The sequence below is a fragment of the Calonectris borealis genome, chromosome W (assembly GCF_964195595.1).
Source record: "Calonectris borealis chromosome W, bCalBor7.hap1.2, whole genome shotgun sequence".
NCBI classification, from domain to species: Eukaryota; Metazoa; Chordata; class Aves; order Procellariiformes; family Procellariidae; genus Calonectris; species Calonectris borealis.
Genome location: NC_134351.1, coordinates 38,804,633 through 38,819,018, shown reverse-complemented (window position 1 = coordinate 38,819,018; position 14,386 = coordinate 38,804,633). Strand labels below are relative to the sequence as shown.

The 14,386-nt window shown below is 40.8% G+C and overlaps 1 protein-coding gene across 1 annotated transcript; it reads left to right on the top strand.

The window, feature by feature from the left end:
• Positions 1-5,483: 5,483 nt before the first annotated feature.
• LOC142074977 (cell cycle checkpoint protein RAD1-like) lies at positions 5,484-9,359 on the top strand. The gene is given in 5 exon segments (XM_075135977.1): positions 5,484-5,507; positions 6,044-6,152; positions 8,131-8,389; positions 8,753-8,851; positions 9,170-9,359. Coding segments are annotated over 5 exon segments (675 nt in total). The 3' UTR covers positions 9,354-9,359.
• The last annotated feature ends 5,027 nt before the right edge of the window (positions 9,360-14,386 follow it).

Sequence of the window (14,386 nt, the reverse complement as noted above, 5' to 3'; positions counted from 1 at the left end):
GAGTCCCCTTTTTGATGAGCTTTACAATGAATCACCGCAACTTCTTTAGGTTTCTGTACTGCTTCCAACAAATTCAAAATCTCGGTTCCATATTTTATAAGGGTACCACTGGCAGACAAAAGTCCTCGCTCCTTCCATATTGCTCCATGAGCATGCACAACTCCAAAAGCATATTTAGAATCTGTATAGATGTTAACTCTTTTACCTTTAGCCAAATTTAAGGCTTTTGTGAGGGCTATAATTTCTGCTTTCTGGGCGGATGTATTTGGAGGTAATGCTTTTACTTCTCGATCTTCAGTTAAAGTTACCACGGCATAGCCAGCCCTCCTTTCTCCTTTTACAACAAAGCTGCTTCCATCAGTAAATAATTCTTCATCCGGAGTTTGGAGAGGGACATCTTTCAGAGCTGGCCTGCTGGCATACACCTGTTCGATAACTTGTAAACAATCATGGTTAAGATTACTCTCTTTTTCACTTGGCATTAAAGAGGCAGGATTTAAAATTGTACTCACTTTCAAAATGATGTCGTCTTGTTCCACTAACAAAGCCTGATATTGTAACAAACGACTAGGGGTTAGCCAATTATGTCCTTTTTGTTCCAGTACTGCAAGTACCGCATGCGGGACGTGAACCGTTATTTTCTGTCCCAATGTCAATTTTCTAGCTTCTTGAATGATGAGAACCGTTGCCGCAACTGCCCGCAAGCAGCTAGGCCATCCTGAGCTTACTTTATCTAATTGTTTGGAAAAGTAAGCCACTGGTCTTCTCCAGTCTCCCAAAAGTTGAGTCAAAACCCCCATAGCTACATGTCTCTTCTCATGAACAAATAGCTCAAAGGGTTTGGTCAGATTTGGAAGTCCTAAAGCTGGAGCTTTCATTAAAGTCTGTTTAATGTCATCAAAACTTTTTCGGCACTCTGGAGTCCATTCTAACAATTCTTCAGGGCCTTTGGTTGCCTCATACAGTGGTTTTGCCATCAAACCATAATTTGGAATCCAAAGGCGACACCATCCAGCCATTCCTAAAAATCCTCTCAACTCTCTTTTGGATTGAGGGGGTGCCATCCTGCAAATGGCTTCTTTTCTATCATTTCCCAATCTTCGCTGTCCTTGGGAAATCTCAAACCCCAAATAAATTACAGTTTGTTTTGCAATTTGTGCTTTCTTCTCTGACACCCTATACCCGGCCATTCCCAAAAAGTTTAGGAGGCTGACAGTCTTTTCTTTGCAGATTTCAATAGTATCTGCTCCCAATAGGATGTCATCAACATATTGAAGGAGGGTGATTTGATCTTCCTTACCGGACCACTGTTCCAGTTCCTTATTCAGAGCTGCTCCAAAGATGGTTGGGCTATTTTTAAACCCTTGTGGCAGCACGGTCCAGCAGAGCTGAGTCCTCCTCCCAGTCGACGGATCTTCCCATTCAAAGGCAAAAATCTTTTTACTGTTTTCTTCCAGAGGTATACAAAAGAAAGCATCTTTCAAATCTATAACAGAGAAATATGCATTTGATTCATTGATAGTTGTTAGCAGCGTATATGGATTAGGGACTACTGGATGAATGTCCACCACTAACTGGTTTATCGCTCTTAGATCTTGAACCAGCCTATATCCTTGGTTATGTGGCTTTTTCACTGGAAGGATAGGAGTATTATAATCAGATTGACATTCTCTTAAAAGTCCGTATTTAAGAAAATTATTTATTATTGGTTCCAAACCTTTTCTGGCTTCTGTACTAATAGGATACTGTTTTTTTCTTACCGGTCGAGCTCCTGTTTTCAATTCAACTTTTACCGGTTCCACATTTTTCACTCTTCCTGGTTTCTCTGTTGCCCAAACAAAAGGGTAAACTGCATCTTTAATCTCTTCTGGAATTTCTTCAGATTCATCTGTGTTTGTCTGTAATAAATAAACTTGGGCTTGCCAGGCATTAGCTTCAGGAAAATGAACTTGGATTCTTCCTTTTTTAAAGTTGATTTGTGCTCCCAATTTATTCAATAAATCCCGTCCTAAGAGAGGCATGGTGCATTCCGGTGTATATAAAAATTCATGCATCAGTGTTTTTTCCTCCAATTTTACATTTTAAAGGTTTCAAAAAAGGCCTTACCTCCTTCTTTCCCGTGACCCCAACAATAGATACATTACATTTACTCATTGGTCCTTTACATGTATTTATAACAGAATATTTTGCTCCAGTATCTACTAAAAAATCGACTACTTCATCTCCCAGCTTTACTGGAACCAGGGGCTCAGCTGGGAAAATATCATTTTCTACCCCCGGTCCCCATCATTCAGAATCTCCTCCCATCATAAGTAAATCAGCTTCAGGTGGTATCTGCTGTGACTGAGTCACGACTGCTTCTTTGTTCTCTGGACACTCACTCTTCCAGTGTCCCTGTTTCTTGCATACAGCACATTGATTAAATCCTAATGGGGTATATTGTTTAAACATATCTCTACCTCCTCTACCTTTTCCTCTCAAATACCCTCTGCCTCTACTTCTCAAATATCTTCTACCTCGCTGATCCTTGGGCATTTACAAAAGCAGCTGCAAGAATAGCAGCTTTTTGTTTCCTGTCTTTTATTTTTTCTTTTTCCTGATTTTTCTTTTCCTCCTCTTCCCTATTGATATACACCTTATAAGCAATTTCAATTAACTGTGATATAGTCATTCCTGTAATCCCATCCACTTTCTGCAGTTTCTTTCGAATATCTGGAGCAGCTTGCCCTACAAACAAAGTAGTAAATATTGCTCTATTCTCATCACTCTCAGGATCTAAGTCTGTCCATTTCATAGAATCATAGAATCATACAGGTTGGAAAAGACCTCTAAGATCATCGAGTCCAACCGTCAACCCAACACACCATGTCCAATAAACAATGTCCCTAAGGGCCTCATCTACACGTCTTTTAAATACTTCCAGGGATGGTGACTCCACCACTTCCCTGGGCAGCCTGTTCCAAGGCCTGACCACTCTTTCAGTGAAGAAATTTCTCCTAATGTCCAATCTAAACCTCCCTTGGCACAACTTGAGGCCATTTCCTCTTGTCCTATCGCTAGTTACTTGGCAGAAGAGACCAACACCCACCTCGCTACAACCTCCTTTCAGGTAGTTGTAGAGCGCGATGAGGTCTCCCCTCAGCCTCCTCTTCTCCAGGCTAAACAACCCCAGTTCCCTCAGCCGCTCCTCATAAGGCTTGTGCTCCACATGCACATAATCGTTTATAAAAGGCGGATGGGTCCTCTGTTTTTCCTTGAATTATTTGAGTCAATTTCGCCAAATTCTTTGGGCGGGATATTCCATTCTTTACTCCATACAAAATTAATTGTTGATACTGTTTAATCATCAATTTCCCGTCATTACTATTAGGATGCCAATTTGGGTCTTGAGTTGGCATAAAATGAGCAGGACCTTCTCTTGCATTTATTCTCTCATTTTCCATATTTGCTTTTTCTAATACTACCCTCTTTTCTTCAGGAGTAAACAAATTATTCAAAAGAATTTGAATATCTTGCCAATCTGGATTATGGATTTTCAATAATTGTTTGAAAAAATCTATACACCTTTTCAGGATTCTCTCTATATGATCCTGCTAACTCCTTCCAATTCATTAAATCAGAAGTTGTAAATGGTACTTTCACAAATACTGGCTTCCCCCTTGGGCCCACTGCCTGGCGAAGGGGTGCTAACAATACAGACCCTTGCTGGGTTCTAGTCCTGCCAGCTATCGGACTAGAAGTATTGCTTCTTCTTGCTTCGGTTTCAGAAGTTTCATTTTTATTTGGTGGTACTAACATTTGTGTATCCTCCTCTTCTTCTCCTAGTTTTAAACATTGTTTTCCTATGCTACAAGCAGAACAACAATGCACTTTTGGTTCCTTATTTTCCATCATCATCATCATCACATTAGAATCTGAATCTAAAAGTTTACATTTTTTCCAAAATTCATGATCATTTCTGAAAAAAAAAAAAAACAAATTTACATAAGGTACCTCAGCCTATTTTCCTTGTCTTCTACAAAATAACATTAATTGTAAAATAGTATTATATTGCAAGGTTCCCAATTCTGGCCATTTTTCCTCATCTTCCAATTTGTACATTGGCCACCATCTAGTACAATATTCAATTAATTTATCCTTTCTCAAAGCATCACCCCCAAATTTTCCCCAATGTTTAATGATGCATCCTAAGGGGGAACAAGCTGTTACTTTTGATGGTTGAGCTCCCATACCTTTACTTAAAAAGAGCGTTCTTAACCACAACTTCATATACTCCAGTCGTCACTGTCAAATGCATATGAATATACCTCTTTACCCGTGGCCACAATTCCTTACCAAATGCATGCACAATTTTATACCCCAGAACAATATCTCATTTACCTTAGCGTTGCACCGTTGAGTCGCTCACCTGCTCTGGTTGGGGAGGATACTCACGGAGTCCCCGATCAAAAGGTCGGTGCGCGCTGGAGTCCAGAGAGCAGGGTCTCCCCACCGAGAGCCGGCAAGTCGATCCGGGCAAGGCTTCACAGCAGTCCCATCTGGGTCGCCAAAAACTGTTGTCCGAAAAGCGGATTCGTGCCCGGCGTGCAAGTAACCAATTCCACACGCTCAGGAGAGATATTGTTTTATTCAGGCCTGGGTGCTCGGTGGACTTGCCACAAATCAAGCACACCTGGTCTAGTCACCTTTCTGTTTATATCCATGCTTCTCATACATATTTTAAATTTCTCTTTTACATATTCATTACATTTCCGAGAACTCATTGTAATATTACATCATCTTAAACACATGCGCACTAAAGCCTTTAGGGTCTCCTTGGGGGTCTCGGGTGGTCTCCGGTGGTCGGCAGGGTACTGAACTCTTCATGAACTTATTTCCTCTTTACCTTATAGGGTCGCAATTTGTCCCTGAGCCATGCTTGGACCACGTTTGTTTGTAGTTTCCATAGCTAAAATTAATTATCACTACCTCTAAAACACACAGTTTATAATTATTTACTACTCCACACAATTACAAACACACACCTGTTAGTTATCTAACTTCTAAGCAACAAATCTTCATTGTTTAAAATTACAGAAGCGAGCAGTATAGAATCCACAACAAACTAAACTATCTATCACCATAGTGTTCTTAAATTAAAACATATACATCTTGATCTCCTCCAATCAAACACCCACTCACTAGCTTCATCATTCTGGTTTCTTATTAACTGGTCTTTTAACCCAGTTCTGGGTGAGGGCTATACACAGGATGATAACACTTTGAAGATTAATGTTGATTAAGATTAACATTAACACTAGTGCTGTATTTGTTTGGTTAGGTTAAGCTGGTTCATGAAGTGGCCATTGTGTGCTAGTCGAAGTTAAGCAGCAGGCACATGTGGGCAGAAGCAGGAAACAGAGGGGGATGGGAGCAGGGGAACAGTGACTGGAGGTTCCTTTGAAAGTGTTGAGCTGTTAGGCGAGTTCACCACGTGCTGAAACATGCCTTTGGCTAGCCTTATGAGGGTAAACTACTCCAGGCTACCTCCTGTTTTCCACTGGGCACCAGCTGCTTTCTGCTAACTGCAGGAACAGAATATCTGAGAAAAAAAATGGGATGATTTGAGCTGCTTTTGAAAAAGCAGTTACATATTTTTATTATTTGAAATGTTTCATCATGCTCCTAAAGAAGAAAAGTAAATAAGTATTGTTTCTTGAGAAGTGTGGCATTTACATTATATAGTTCCCTGAATGTTTCCAGCTCCATAAATAGGCAGGTTTAGGCTTTAACATTTGTAGCTTGTTTTTAACTATAGAAAACAAAAGTTGAGTTTTTCATGCTTATGCCACACTACTTTGTTTAAACTGTGACCTGATTTTATTTTACTAGTTTTTGAGGATGAAGACCTATTTTTCTTTAACAGATATTGTGTTACATGTAGAAATCACTTTGTATTACACTGATCTCTGAAAGTGAAAGTGCTGAATTTAAGGAGATAAGTGTAAGCTGTAAAATAATTGCAGAAACTCCCCTCTCTTCATGTTTTTCCTTTCTCTTATAGGCAGAAATTTTTCAGGAATTTGCTCTTCAGGAGGAATTGGTGATGTTCTTGATCAATTTGTCTGTTCTTCTCGACTGCTTGACCATTTTTGGTACCAGTTCTTTGCCAGGTATGGTGCATATTCACCTTGACCGTGTATGTGTATCGTGTAGTCACATAGTGAAACCTGTACATAGCAATGGGGAGATTTCCAGTCTTGGCAAAACTTCTGACTTCCTCACCTTAAGTCCTTGTAAGCTTGGCAGCTATCGCTGTTAAGCAGGATCCATCCTGTTTACTTATGCTAATACAAGTGTGTGCTGTGATAACAGTCAATGGAGAGAAGAAAGGAGCTGATGGATGTGAGCCTAGCCAGTGTGTCAGGGACTGCTGCAGCAGGAGATGCTAAAAGAGGCTGACTCAGTTTGGAAGATGGAATAAAGGTATATGTCGTGTGACATTATTGGGGTAACTGAGAAACAGAGGAGTCTTCCTGTGAAGATAATGTTTCCTGGAACTGTGTAAGGCACAAAAGAACCACTTGTTTTGGGAGAGAACCCTTTTGTGGCATGAGGTCCAATGAACAGCCCTATCTTGCACCCTTGCTCGGGTTTGGGGCTGAAAATCTCAAACAGTTTCTATAATCTTGTTAAGAAGACATGTCAAGTAGTTTGTTCAGGCATCTCTGGCAATTCATGTGATATGTTTAGGCTGGAATTCTGACACTGAGGCCAGCACTGTCCCCCAGGACTGACACACGCCATGACTGCCTTTACTGTCGATCTGTTTTCAGTCCAGGGCCCAGATCATCCACATCACACAAATGCTAATTTGTTCCTGAGTGCCCTTCACTTAAGGGGAAACCTAGGCACAGCTGACAGAATAGTTCCTCTGCAGCCCATTCAGGGTAGTCAGTATGATTGTAGACAGCACCAAGGTTCCTTCTACTAGGGACGGTGCTTCACACTGTCATATGCTTTAAATGGCCAGCAGGGCAGGCTGCACATACCCTCAGCATCAGGCTAAAAGATTACTGCTTGGGCAAGCTCGGGCACCTCTTATCAGAGCTGTCATTTTGAGCTGAAAAAGCACAAAAGCTGTCTCACAAGAAATCTGTGGCTGAATTGGGTACCACTTTGTGCCGTAAGCACACCATCTCTCCCCCTATGCACAATTCTCAGGTGAATAGAGCACTTTAGATTTTGTTTATTGTATATGTGAATTACAAAAATCAAGTAGACTGTATTATTGCTGATGTTTGTAGTCTTTTTGGTGACAGAGGCGCGTGGGAAACTACCTTCACAATTATGTATACAAATATTGAATTACATGAACCCATTTATTTAAAAAAACAAGTCTTAGCAAATTTTATTTCCTATAAATTAATTCTTTTTTAACTTCATGGTGGTTCAAAAAAATGTTTTCACAAGCAAAAATAACTACAAGTTAGCATAACTGTATGAGTGCTACAAGATGCACTGTGTACTCATGTGAAGTAGAGTGATACCATGGCAATTTTCTCAGGCAGTTCTACCATTGCAGCTATGCATTGAACTCCATATTCCTCTGCTGCTTCTTTTGTGACTCTGACCTAAAGACCTAAATCAACTGTGCTAAACAGCACCGTGATTTTGGGAAACCAAACATTCAGATTATGATTACATAGCAAAAGGAGGATGTGACCATAATGCAAGCTAAGCTGCATTAACTTCAGTTTGGGTTGCACAAGTATCAAGAGTAGTAAAGAAAGACGATGTGAGCCAGAGAGAGCCTCAGGACCATGGAAGATTTTCCAAGTCCACTAAACTATTTGTAGCATACCCAGCTTCATTGTCACAGCTAGTGTTACCCGTTTGGTACATGACATGAGTTGGATTTGAACTGGTGTCTACATACAAATCATTTCGTTTTGCTGCATAACCATTAACACTTCAAAGGGTGTCTAGGAGGCTACACTGAGCATGCTACATTAGTGTGTTAGAGGCTGGACAAAGCATGCTAAATCAAATTGATCTGTGCCCCATATGCCAGTAAAATCTGAATTTTTTAAAGTGATCAGATGTGCTAGCTAGCTCTCTGAAGAATGTATATTTCATTCTCTTTTTCAGGAACATCAACGGCCCTTAGGATGTGTTATCATGGTTATGGTTATCCCTTGATGCTGTTCTTGGAAGAAGGAGGAGTAGTGACAGTGTGCAAAATTAACAGTCAAGAACCTGATGAGTTGTTAGACTTTGATTTCTGCAGTACAAATGTTGTTAATAAAATTATCCTGCAGTCGGAGGGGCTACAAGAAGCATTTGCTGAACTGGATATGACCAGTCAAGTTCTGCAGATTACCATGTCTTCAGATAAACCCTACTTCAGGTACTGGAAACTATGCTTTCAACTCAAATGTTCATGCTTGGCCTTCCTGCTCTTCAGTGGGTAAGGACTGGAAGTTTTCAGGGTGAAGGGGGGGAACTGTCTTATAATATTGGTTTATTTCAGGAAGAATTGTAATGAATATAGCAAATCACAATATGTAATCTAATTAACATAGTAATTAATATATTGACAACCTGGTAAATGTGACACTGATGTGGACAGTTTAGAATTTTTAATTAAATAAAGCAAAACAAACAGTAGTGTTTTGTGAAACAGCCATTGAGATATGCAAGATGACCAAGTCTGACGAGTTTTTACAGAGCTGCGATCGGGTTTTTTGAGATGGTGCCTTTTGTCTTCCAGGTTATCCACTTTTGGAAATGCAGGAAGTGCACATCTGGACTACCCCAGGGACTCTGATTTGATGGAATCATTCCACTGTAACCAGACCCAGACAAACAGGTTAGTAAGTCTGTGATCAATGCCCTCTGTAGCAGGTCATACATTCTTGCTCGAAAGTTTAAAAAACTGTTTTTGCATTACTGTGACATTTATTTCACTAGTACAGGAAAAAAAAGTACTTCCCATCTGATAAAAGTCTGTGTCTGTGATCAAAAGCTAAGCGATAACAATGTCTGTCCAATGTTGATACCAGGAAAAGATCAAATTAGCACGTTGCTAATTGTTTTTTAGTTATTCTATGGCTTTAATTGGGAGTAATGTTTCAGCTCCTCTCTGCACAATGTATTTTTTTCAGATGACTTTTTTTCTCCCCTGCAGGTACAAGATTTCTTTGCTTAAACCATCTACAAAGGCACTGGCTTTATCTTGTAAAGTGTCCATTTGAACAGATACTAGAGGATTTCTTTCACTGCAGTATATAATTAGGAATGAGGATGGACAGATCTGTTTTGTGGAATACTATTGTTGCCCTGATGAGGATATTACTGAAGCAGAACTGTAGGTGTATGTTTTGGCGTCTATATTATATTTATGGATATATAAAATGCTATATTTTTTTATAAAACTGAATGAAAGCTGTAAAGATTGATAGACTTGTTATTGTCTTTTTTTTTTTTTAACTCTGGAATTAGAAATACGAAGACTTCCTTTTTATTCCCTTGCAAACATTTCTTAGCCTTGCCTCAAAAAACTGCAGCTTAAAAAGCAAAAAGGGGAGTTGGTCTCCTATAGCCACTGATTCCAGCACAGATGATAAAGTGGTGTTCGTGTAATACGTTGCTGCCTTTTACAGTGTTCTCCAAGAATCCTTGTTTGTGTTTTGTTTTTTGTCTTTGGCTTGTTCTAAGCAATTACACAAGGGAAAATCTGAATACTAGCTCTATGTTAGACAGCCAGTTAACTTCCAATGACTTAAAAATAAAACCAAATTTGTCTTGAAAGAGGATGACATTTTCAAACTGATTTCTTAATAGCAGCAGGTGGTTTCTTTCTGGCAAATGCTGACATGTTTTGCTGGTGAAGCCACTAGGCTCCTCCTCATCTTGATTAATTCCTAATATAACTCAATTCCTTGGAATTTCATCTGATACCAATTTACCCTTTTGTCTGCAGTACTGGTGTTGAATTGGTAAATTAAGACAGAAGTCAGGATTACTCATAACTGTTCTGGCAACATTATTGTTTTGTATCTAGTAATTTATTACACATCTGCAAGAATGCTGCTGCTGAAATGCTTCCGTACATACATGTCCCCATTCCTACCCTGCTACTCTCTACTAACACTGTTAAGAATCACAAGAAGACAGAAAATTTTCATATTTGAAATTATTTGTGAAATTAGTTTACCTTCTCAATAGCCTTTGTCAGCAACAGGAGGGACTCCTAAACCAAAGTAAGGGAATGTCTGCCTGTGTCTCATGGAATGGTGTATTCATATCACTGCTAAAAATAAGTGTCCTGGTTCCGGCTGGGACAGAGTTAACTTTCTTCCCAGTAGCTTGGGGGGGTGTGCTGTGTTTTGGGTTTGGTGTGAAAGGAGCGTTGATGGCCCATTGATGCTTTGGCTGTTGCTGGGTGATGCTTGCACCGAGGGGGGGGGAGCACAGCCGGGGTGGTGGACCCAGCTGGCCAATGGGGTATTCTATACCATGTGACATCATGCTCAGTATAAAAACCAGGTGTGTGGGGGGGCTCGGCCCCCGTTCGTGACACGCGGTCGGCGAGCAGTTGCATTGTGCATCGTCTGCTTTGTATATTCTGTTATTGTTGTTGTTCTCATTGTTATTATTACTGTTCTACTTCGTTTTATTTCAATTATTAAATTGTTTTTATCTCAACCCGGGAGTTTTCCTACTTGTGCCCTCCCGATTCTCTCCCCCATCCCACCAGAGCTGGGGGGGTGAGCGAGCAGCTGCGTGGGGTTTATTCGCTGGCTGGGGTTAAACCACGACAATAAGCCTAACTTCTTACTCACTGAAAAAGGAGTGTGGTTTCTGGAGAGTTTTCTGCAGTGGCCAGCTTTGCAAAGCAGTGAGGTGGGCTGTACTTAGGTCAAAAGTTTCACTTCTCCTTTCACACCTCTCCATTGCAAACAACCTGCTCAAAACAGGAGGTCCGTTGAAACAGATGCAGAGACTGCAAATCACTCTGCAAGAGACTGAAGTCTTCCTGCCTTGCTGTCATGGGGTATGATCCAAGAGTCTGATCTGCGGGTAGTTTTTAGAGCTTTAGACTGTAGTTGAGTTTTGTTGTTTGTCAGAAGATGAGGTCCTGCTTTGCACATGTGGAAAACAGTCTGTTAATATGTTACCAAGATGATTGCTCCACAATTCAACAGAATCCAAATCCTTTGGGTTTATTTTAAGTTTAAAATGCTTTTGTTGACCATTTTTCACCTCTTGCTTATGTCAGCAAGAGTACCCTTTCAGAGTACACAGCATCAATAGTTCACTTTTGTTGTCTTCTGTGCAGATCATCCATTTATTGCAATAAATTTTATATTTGAAAAACAATTACAAATCTTTGAACTACAGGACTGATAATGATTCCTGACAATATTCTAAATTACTCTTATTTAGGATCTACCTATGATGGCTTCTATTACATCTCTGCCATCAAACACAGTAAAATTAAAAAAAGGTGAAGAGGAGAATGACTGGAAGGCCACTGCACATCTTTTTGACCTGGTAAGCTGCTTAAATTCTGCAAACTTCCACCATTGGATTAGATCTAATTTCCTACCGCACTTTACATTAGATCCAGAACTCAGATGACAGTACCTTTAGTACGTTTTATCTCTTCTTCTTGCAGACAATGGGAAACCTGCAGTAGAAGAAACATTTAGTTCATGGTTTTTTTTCTTTAGTAGTATCGCAGAATGGACTTATCATGGATCAGCTTTTGCCCATCTGCCTTCTTATAAAATAGTACATATAAGTACTCAGAATTACTGGTGGTGTAAACTGAAAACAGTTCCTGGAGGTGGGAACTGGAACCAGTGTTTTCCACCCAGGATCACCATAGCTGTAGCAGGTGCTCCCTGGCTACTCTGATTTACTGCATTTGGGGTCTGGGCAACCCAGATGCAGAGTCCACAAAACTGACAAATGACTTTTCCTCCAATTATTTTGAGTTGTGCTTTTCAGAGTAAGAACTGACCTCAAGTCTTCCAGAAGGCACCTCTTTTATGACTTTGGCTTCCAGTCCTGACAATCTTTGTGCAACAAAACACTGAAGATGCTAATATTATCTCTTACTTCCCAACATGTTGAGAAGTTCTTTGGTCTCTTTGGCTTTCACATGTTGAGGCCCATCCACAACCATTTGAATCTGTAAGGGCTGTTAAGCACAAAATTCCCCAAAAGGAATTAAGTTCTATACCTCTGTTTCAAAATTAGTCATGGGAAAGAATCAGTTGTTTAATATCTAATTACATATGGGTTTATAAGGAAATATATTCTTGTATTCTTGACTAGGAAGGGTCTTTGGTGAGGTTAGTGGAGTAGGAAAAGTTGAGATAAGTCACATGCTGTTTCCTGTAGGTGGCTGTTTTGAACTTAGTTTTGAAGCAGCTTGTAAACCCCTAAGAATCCAGCAGGTGGGTCTTACAGAAATAAATATTTAGTAATTGTATAAAGAATTATAGAACACTAAAGAGTGCTTTTGCTGATAGAACACTAACATTAAACTGAACAAATACAGAATTATTTAAAAAATTGAGCTATTACAGAATAGAGGCTTGACGCCTTCCTGTTGAGACAGAAACTCATTTTTATATGAATCTATCTTGGGAGGGGGTGGAGGGGTGGCAGGACAGCTTAGGTAGAAATAGAAGCTAAGGTCCACAACAGGCTGCTTCAGCCTCTTTCAACTGTGCTCCTCTCCTTAGCTGGGCTCTAACAACTAACATGGCAGTGTATTAGCATTGGTAAGTCTAATTGTAAGGGCTCTGTAAGGGAGTGAGTGTTGTAGGGAAATGTAATCAGGTGCCCACAAAGCTCTAATCTCTTTGTGGCATTAATACATAGTGAGAAGTGGGCTTGAATATCCACCACAAATGTGAATGTCATTCTACTCAAGTATCCTGGGCTTCCATAGAATTATAGAATCATTAAGGTCGGAAAAGACCTCTAAGATCATCGAGTCCAACCGTCAACCCAACACTACCATGCCCACTAAACCATGTCCCTAAGTGCCTCATCTACACGTCTTTTAAATACTTCCAGGGATGGTGACTCAACCACTTCCCTGGGCAGCCTGTTCCAAGGCCTGACCACTCTTTCAGTAAAGAAATTTCTCCTAGTGTCCAGTCTAAACCTCCCTTGGCACAACTTGAGGCCATTTCCTCTCGTCCTATCGCTAGTTACTTAGGAGAAGAGACCAACACCCACCTCGCTACAACCTCCTTCAAGGTAGTTGTAGAGCGCGATGAGGTCTCCCCTCAGCCTCCTCTTCTCCAGACTAAACAGTCCCAGTTACCTCAGCCGCTTCTCATAAGACTTGTGCTCCAGGCCCTTCACCAGCCTCGTTGCCCTTCTCTGGACACACTCCAGCAACTCAATGTCCTTCTTGTAGTGAGGGGCCCAAAACGGAACACAGTATTCGAGGTGCGGCCTCACCAGTGCCGAGTACAGGGGCACGATCACCTCCCTGCTCCTGGTGGCCACACTATTTCTGATGCAGGCCAGGATGCCGTTGGCCTTCCTGGCCACCTGGGCACACTGCCGGCTCATGTTCAGTCGGCTGTCAATCAGCACCCCCAGGTCCTTTTCCTCTGGGCAGCTTTCCAGCCACTCTTCCCCAAGCCTGTAGCGTTGCCTGGGGTTGTTGTGGCCCAAGTGCAGGACCCGGCACTTGGCCTTGTTGAACCTCATACAGTTGGCCTCAGCCCATCGATCCAGCCTGTCCAGGTCCCTCTGCAGAGCCTTCCTACCCTCCAGCAGATCAACACTCCCGCCCAACTTTCCATGGAGAAATATACCCAAAGGAAGTCTAGAAAGATCTCAACTACCTTTAACAAGGGCTAGTTTTGATGCAACAGCCTCTGTGTAATTGTCTTCATTTACATTTCAAAGACAGGTAATAACTAAACAAAAAAAAAAAAAGCAAAGTGTGGTATTATACTTACCTTACTGAATAGCTTATAAGTTTCTCCTCTCATCTTTCCATCTGCTAGACAGATGCTACTCATTATAAGGTAAAGTTCAACCACCTTCTCACTAAAGTCCTCATAGGCATCTGCTTTTCCTTTTAAGAAGTCTTTCAGTGGAGTGTAGGCCTGCCAGAAAGAGAAAGATGCAACATATCACATGCAAATATACTAATTTTATTAAATATATCAATTTTTAGGAGACTTTTTTGAAGTCTTGACTGGTGCATGCTCAATGCACTGCAGTTCTCCCAGCCGTTCCCAGAGATGAGGTACTTTTGTCAAGCTGCACAACAAACAAATCCAGGAAAAGTTCTTCTTTTGTTACACCATCAAAAATCTGAACCTGTGTGAGGCTGGTCGCCTCTTAGGAAATGCCTTGCTTG